At 32.9% G+C, this 8,458-nt stretch overlaps 1 protein-coding gene across 1 annotated transcript; it reads right to left on the reverse strand.

Moving 5' to 3' along the window:
- Positions 1–4,477: 4,477 nt before the first annotated feature.
- On the reverse strand, positions 4,478–5,633 carry LOC135638307 (protein SRC2-like). The gene has a single exon (XM_065151382.1). It carries the CDS (start codon positions 5,542–5,544, stop codon positions 4,681–4,683), a length of 864 nt encoding a protein of 287 aa, XP_065007454.1. The 5' UTR covers positions 5,545–5,633; the 3' UTR covers positions 4,478–4,680.
- Between the last annotated feature and the right edge of the window lie 2,825 nt (positions 5,634–8,458).

Here is an 8,458-nt window from a genome sequence, read left to right on the forward strand (position 1 = left end):
TGATGAACTTGAACTTCGAATACTAAATCTTAATAAGTTTATTAAATAAAAATCTAAAATAAATAATGAACTTGAACGGAGGAAGAGACCAAAGAAGAAGAACACAAAGTGGGATGAATCGAGTTCCTCCAAAAGACTGAGAAGAAAATTAAGAAAGACGAGGTGGCAAACTACGCCTTAACCGCTTTCAATGATGAGGTAATCGAAATCTCCCTAATTTATTTTTAAATTACTTGATGCTTTCATGATGTATTTTCTTTTTTCGTTTAGAATTAATTTTCTTAAAAATTACATGTTTGAAAATAAAAATACAAAAATTATGATCATGCTAGTAATTTTGAAAATGATAATATTGCATATTTTATGATAAACAAACAAAATGATTTTGATTGAAAATATGAAATCATGGTTAAGAAGTAATAATGTTTATCATATTTATTTCCATTGTTATTTCTCGATTTTTAATGAAATCATGTTTGATTTGAAGTAATACATAAAGTTGTAATGAAAATATTAAAATTTTGACACCATGATTTGACGATTTTGTGTATGAGATTTTAAAGTTATACATGATGATTTTTGTGGTTTATTGATCTTGATGGTTTTATGATGAAATTCATTTTTCGATCCTAAACGTTGATGCATGTTTTCATAAATGAAGAAGGCATGCTTCTATGAAATAAATCATATTAATTGAAATGGCTAAAAAGAGAAAAGCATGTTTCTTGAAAATTCTTTTTCTCTATTTTATTGACTGTGATGAATCTATTTGATCATCTTTTTATGAATTTCTTGAAAATGATTTTGATTTGATGATTTGAATTTGAATAAATTTTTATCCTAATTATGATCTTAGTTTATTGGAATTACTTGAGATCTTCTTTATGAATCAAAATCTTATATCTCCTACATTTCCTTTTATCATTTCCTAAAAACGAGATCTATAAAACTAATCATGATCTTGATAATTATGTTTTTAAACTTTATGTAAATCAAGATTATTCACCATGACTTCTTGCATTTTATTAAAGAAATTATTTAAATGAATCATGTCTTTTGGTATTTATATGATCCTTGAGATTTTATCTTTCGTGAGATGATGTGATTGTATTTATAGCTTGTATGTCTTGAAATGATTAAAATATTTTATACTATTTTATTCTTCTCCTCTTCTTTCTTGTTTACAATGATAAAATGAGGAGAAATTTTGATCATGCATTGTAGGATATAATTGCTATAATGAGAATTTTACACTATTGCATGCCTTAATAACATGTTGGAAATTTTGTGTTTTGGATACAAAAATTTTCATGATCATGAGCATGTTTTATCTTCATGATTGTGTTTGAAAATCTTTAGCAAAACCATATCCGAATGCATGAAAGTGTTAAATTTTATTTTCGGATTTTCTTGATCCTAATAATTCATTTTTGAAAATCTATTGATCTTAATTTGATGATTTAAATGAGCTTTATCTTGATTTTTTGAAATTTATAAATTAAGATTTCTTATGCTTAAATCAAGATTTTATATGCATCAATTAATATCTTGTTCTCTTACAAGATTGAATGAACTCTATCATTTTCATGATCTTCTAAGAATTATTTATGTTATTTATTTAAAAGGAGATTTGCTAAAATGAATCACGGTTTCTCTTGATTTCTCAAAATTATAACTTGAGTATTGATTTTATAAATCAATATTGTTTATATGTTTTATCATGACATCTTTTAAGGCTTATGACTTGAATTTTGTTATGTAAAATTCTTTGAATGAATGAAATACATCTCATCACCTAATAATTCTTCTTGATATTCCTTATGCGATGATATGAATACATGAAATATTCATTAATTTGTTTTGATAAGAAGTTTTGATCATGCATGGTAGGACGTAATTTGATAAAATTGGTACCATCATGATGTGAAATAAATGATGATTTGGAATCATGCATTAATAATGATTTTATATTTTATGATTTGGTATGATGCATGCAATGATGAAATATTCATGAATTTGTAATGATGCATGCAATACTTATGATAATGATGTACATGATGTATCGCATATGATGTGTATCATGAATGTTTTAAATGATGAATGTTTGATATCATGATCAACATGTTGATAAATGCTTAAAAATTTTAATGTTTGAGTATCATGTATGATATGCTCATAATGATGATTGATTTATTTATATCATGCATGAAAAATGAAATGTATGGTTTTGAAAATGTGTATGTTTTAATTTAAAAATATAATGATAAGATTGATACTTACCTTTGTCATTATTTTGAAAATTGATATAAATGTCTTCCCTTCTTTTTTATAATGACAAAGGGGGAGTAAAAATTTTTAGCGTGGACATCATAAAAAGAGGCAAACTAGCTAGCTTGCACAATTCAAGACAAAGCAAAAATTACACTTCTCAAAAGAGAAGAAATTGCTATCTTGAACATCACCGATAATTGCTAGCTTGAAATCTCAAGAAAATGCAAAAATGTTTTTTTCATTATCATTACTTATTTATTCAATTATTTACTATTCTCATTTGCTCTCTAAGTTTAAACGTATTTTCGATATGGTTTCATCGAACAAAAAATTTTAAACCGATATTTTTACGAAAATACTAATTCACCTCCCCCTTTTAGTGCCGAAATAGTCCAAACAATCCACAATAGTCACCTACAACCCCCAATGGTACCATCGTTCGCCACCATCAATTGGAATATTAAAATTATATTTTTACCTTTTTTCTTATATTTTCGTTGATAAAATTGATGATATTAGAGTAGATGGAACTAAATGTTTCACTTTCATAATTATAATTATAGGGATTTAAATATAAATGTTTTAAGTCAAACTAATTACATATTAGCTCCTATACTTAGACCCTATTAGTATCGCGATCCTTGTACTAAAAAAATGAATATTGGTCCCTCTATAGTTCTAAAAATGAACTAAATAACGCCATTTGCCCTAACGCTATCAATTGTATTGACGGAAAACACAATACATAATATCACGTGTTGGATCGATGTAAAAGTGATGGACAAAAAAGTAATTTCAACATTCCACATGAAAACTGAAAGGATGTTAAAATTATCATTTTGCTCATCATTTTCACACCAATTTAGCAAATAGTGTTATATGTGTTTTTCGTTAATGTAGCTAATGATGTTAGGACAAATATGATTATTTATTTTATTTTTAAAATTATAGTAATCCAATGTAAATTTTTGAAATACATGGATCACAATACTAATAGAGTCTAATTATAGGATGCAATATGTAATTAACTCCACTATTTAATTATTTTATTGAATATAATATAGACTTAATATGAAGCTCAAAATTTATAAAAATTCATATTATAGACAATTTGAGAAAAGACAGTTCAGTTTCTAGGCAAGTTCAATTTATATGCATAAAGTACTATTGAGAGAGAATGGTGTGATAGTTTAAGTTTGGCTTGCAAGTCTATGTTCGAGAGCCATCGGTTTGATAGGGCATAAACCAGGGGCTCAAATCCAGCTTAATTGCACTTGTTATTCAGTATTCCAACTTTGCTAAAAGTCACTAGCCCAAAGGCATTTGTTATGTGCCACTAGTAATATTTAATTATATGCATGATTAAGTATTAATCAAGGAACCTGTGCAGGAAGGAGTATGCTTGCGCCAATGAGTATTTATCAGTCGTCAAATTGAAGGATACACAAAAAATCTGTTACTCGAAAATCCAAGGGACTAATTCAGGTGACATCTAAATGCTAATCTCATCAGAACATAAAGGGGTACTACGAAACAAACAACCTGAGCCCAGAATTAAAGAATTAATTCTGACTTCAATGCCAACATTAACAAAACCAGAACTCCAAATACACCAACAAGCAATGCAAATTAAAACATAAAATACAGGAAAGGATCATCCTTACATATGACTTCAAAATGCATACCAATTTATGTGTTCTCAAAATAATTAATTATATCCACCAACATAAGTAGATCCAAGTATTATAGTATTTCAAAATGCAGGTAAATTCGTTAAAATTAACTATCATATCAAAAAATAATTGTTAATCTTAAGAGGTTAAAAAAGCTCCTACAGTCCAATACAGAGAATTTCTTATGTTTATCACAGAGTCACTTTGTATAAAAATAATTTGAAGACTTGGTTCTTAGAAGGTCCACCATGGGAATAGCATATCAAAAGCAAAGAAACTTTTATCATTTCACCAAAGTGGGCAGAAAAGCAAGATTCGTGCGTAGCAGTAATAAAACTACCACAGATATTAATCATATGAGTACATATATTCATGATTTAAAGTGAATCATATACTCTCATCCCCAATTGAAGAAAGAATATTCTCAATAATTTACTAAACAAGATAACTTTCTCCAGTTTGTTAAAAGCAGCTTTTCTTCAGCCATCTCTCTCTTTGTTTCCATGGATTTTTCTTTTCTATTGTCGAACAGATTCTTTTAGCACTATGTATACTGTTGAAGCCAAATTCGGCGCACAACCACTGACCCGAGCAAGTAAATTTTGTCATGTACAACCATCATCCATAAGCACAAATCACAACAACAGCAAAAAGTTCCGAGATTGCCTAATTATCTAACTGTTCTATTTTCACACACACATCTAAGAGATAAGAAAGAAAGAGGGAGAAGACTCGCCTAAAAATCGAAGCCAGCGGCATCGTCGAATCCGGCGTCGTACCCGTCGTCGTAGGCCGCAGCATCAGATACCATATCCCCGACCAGAAGCCCGCCAAGCGCGCCGCCCAGTAACCCCGCACCCAATCCCATCCCGAAATTGTTCTTCCTCTGCGGCTGCGCCACTGGAGGCTGCGCCGCCCCGTACCCGTACCCGTACCCGTAACCATACGGCGGCCGTTGCTGGTAGGTCGGCGGCGGCGGCGGTTGATGGTAGACCGATGGCGGCGGGCACGGCTGCGCCGCCCCGTAGCTCGTCCCCAAGGGGTACGCCATCACGGGCTCATCCGCCTTTGACGAGGGCGGAAAAGGATACGGGGCAGCAGCCGACGCGGGGTACGCCGTGACCGAGGGCGGGTAGCCTGCGGGCGGGGCAGCAGACGGTGCGGGGGCCGCTGGCGCGGCGACGCGCTCGCCGAGCTTGTAGGAGAAGTTGAGGACGCCCTTGGGCTTGCCGGAGGTCGTCCTGCGGACCTGGTAGCTGACGAACTGCACGGGCTGCGGGCCGTCGCCGGCCCGGGAGATCAGCTCCGTTAGGGGAATCCGGACATCACCGACGTCGCGGTCGCCGAGGGCGCGCTCGGTGCGGAGGAGGATCCGGAGGAAATGGACACGGGCGAGGTTGGCGTCCGTGGGGACGGTAAGGCGAAAGGTGGAGTTCCAGGAAGGGTTGCAACCGCCTTCGCGGTCAGGCGGCGTGCTCTGCCGCGTGCGAGGGTCGCCGGAGAGGCAGACGACGGCGTAGACGGCCATCTTGGAGAAGAGGTTGACGTCCTTGAGGCCCTTGGCGGAGATCAAGGCGATCTCAAGCGTCCGGTACGCCATGTCCGAGTTCGAGAACCGACAATCGGAGAGGTTTCCTTCTTACTTTTAACGGTTTTAGGATCAGTGACGGAGGAGCGATGCGATTGGGGATTGGGAGCGCGACAGTCGAAGACGCTGCTAGAAGGCATTTATAGGTGCGGTTGCAACAAAAGCGTGCGAGTTTCATAGCGATGGCATCCTTGAAATTACCAGGATACTCGTGTCACTTTTCTTGGACTCTTACAGAACGCAACCACGTGACATTACGTGTCGATCTGGCGGAGCACACTCGTTGGCGGCTAGTTATGACCACAGGGAAACGTCAGCAGGAGGAAGGGTAGTATCGGAAATGTTGAAGTGTCGCCACGGACCACGCGTGAGAAACGCGAGGCGAGGCTTGGCCACGTGGCTAATTTGCACCGGCGGTGACGGGTGAAGGGGAAAGGTGGGGCAAAACTATTGGATGACTTGTACCCATGCAATAATATGCCATTCACAAAAGATGCGATGATCTTTTGCTAGAAAAAAGATGTGATATTATTCGTCGGCACAAAGTGATGCTTCAACGGATGTTGCCCAAAGGGCCACCGTTGATTCAAGAGCATCTCTTGGTTTGGTCCGCACAGCAAATCCTCCCTATCACATCTACTTCTCTTGTTTGTACTTATTTTAAAATTAAAAAATATTTTTTAGAAAAAAGTTCTTATTTTATTAAATTTTTAATTAGCATCTTTTTTTTTCAAAAATATTTTAAAAATTTTAAAATTTTAAAATGACAAAGGTAACCTTCGATCACATTTTATATTTTTCCTAAAAAAAAGTTTATCCTCTCTCCCCTTTTCAAATATAACCAAACCACTTAATTGAACTAGTTGAACCAATCCAAAACTTAGATCGATTTAAAATAAATAATATTTAATAATTTGTATATCAATTTATATTAATATAAATAATAAATTAATTAAAAAATATTTTAAATTTAAAAAATAAATAGATATAAATAACATAAGTATTATAAAAAATAATAATGTAATAATAAAAATATTTATATATTTAAAAAAATATAAAATCTTTAAATCTTTAAAAATATTTAAACTAAATTTAAAAGATCTATATGACCTTTTTTTTTTATTTTTAAGTCTTTAAAATATTTTTTTTACTGATGTTAACCCTTAAAAAGTAGAATTTATTCAAAAAAAAAAAAAATTTGTCCATTTGACACCAATTCAAAGGTTAGCTAAAATTTTATACTTATTTTGAATAATACAAAAGTATTATAACTAGGCACAAATCTTGGTGTTTCAACCGAAATATCGGAAAACCTTTCAAACGAATTAACATATTCAAATGTTACAAGAGCTTTTATGGAGATATATAATTTCATAAAATTTAGCTGAAATAAAAAAATAATAAGCCTATTAACAATTTGAATTAATCAAAAAATTATCATTAAATTTTAAAAAAATATTTTTTTTTCCCACCCGGAACCATTGCCAAGGTTTTCACGAACTTAAGTCTTGTTTCGACCCAATTTAGACCTAATTATTATTTTTTTTAATGGAATAAAAAATACTATAATTGGGTCTAAACTTGGTTAAAACAGGGCCAAACTACATGAAAAACCTTGTCAATCCTTCTAGATAGATGGAAACAAATTTTTTTTATTTTTAGCTCGTGAGCAGTTTTGAATTTTTCTAATTTCATCATATTTTGATAAAATTTGATATTCCTTCAAATGTTTTATAATATTTACGCTTCTAAATTCGTTTGAAATATATTATGGAAATTTGATCCAAAAACACTCAGATTTATAATTGGTTACATTATTTCTAAACTATTCAAAAAGAGTGTAAATATTTGTAGGATTTTAGTATTTTCATCATGTGAATAGGTTTTTTCTTAATTCATTTATTTTTAGTAATATCTCTCCAAAACTTTCATGAAAGGTGATATCAAATCGACAAATCATAACCCCGTATAGATCAACATATTATCACTATAAAAGTTGTATGAATTTTTTGTTTTTTGTTTTTTTGTTTACAAAGAGGCTAGAATAATATTAAGTAAAAATAGTATCATGGTCACGTTTCACTACTTGGAAGCATAAGGTTCAAAAAGCACATAACACAATATTATACAAGGCCCTAATAAGTAATATTATATAAGACTTCTCCCACGCTATCGCAAAGGTTTATGAGGTAAACCACGAGGCGATGAATTCACGATTGGTAATATTATGATAAGTGGAATGATCCGAAAGTTTCTTAGACATAAAATACAGAGTTAAAAGGTTGGTAACCATGATACTTTTCTACACTAAGTTAAAAGGTTGAAAAATACCGAGTTAATGTCATCTTTCACTTCCGCCTCATAGTCTTCTTCAACTATATCAATACTCGTGAGGGCACCAAATCTATTGGAATTTGTCACTGCTTTGAAAATGTGAATCATGATAGGTGAATGTTCAAGCAGTCCATAAGCTGAAGTCACTTTTTCTACGATCAAATAATTTGTACTCTAAGAAATCCTGGATAAAGAAATAGAAGACCCTGTTCTAGAAGGAGATAACTGCTTCTTCTTCTTCTTCTTAATCTTAAAACATACAAGTACCAATATTATGTAGAGCTGACACAGAAATAGCAAAAGGGATATCCTTTTGACACAAAAATCACTGATTGCTTCTAAACCCATTTATTAGAGGGTGTATGTTTTATGCAATTCCTATAGGATTTTCATAAATATTATAATGTGAATATCTTCATAGTTTTCCAATCGTACTCCATCTTAATAGCATAGTATTTAGCATCATTAAGATAAATATGAAAGACTGAATTAGGGAGATACCAAAAGAAACTTCGATACATACTTTTGTCAAACCAATACGCCCCTTTTCACTAGTGAGCTGATGCATTAACAAAGATTTGATGAGAAGCTT

Source organism: Musa acuminata, chromosome BXJ3-5 (genome assembly GCF_036884655.1).
Source record: "Musa acuminata AAA Group cultivar baxijiao chromosome BXJ3-5, Cavendish_Baxijiao_AAA, whole genome shotgun sequence".
Taxonomy (NCBI): Eukaryota; Viridiplantae; Streptophyta; class Magnoliopsida; order Zingiberales; family Musaceae; genus Musa; species Musa acuminata.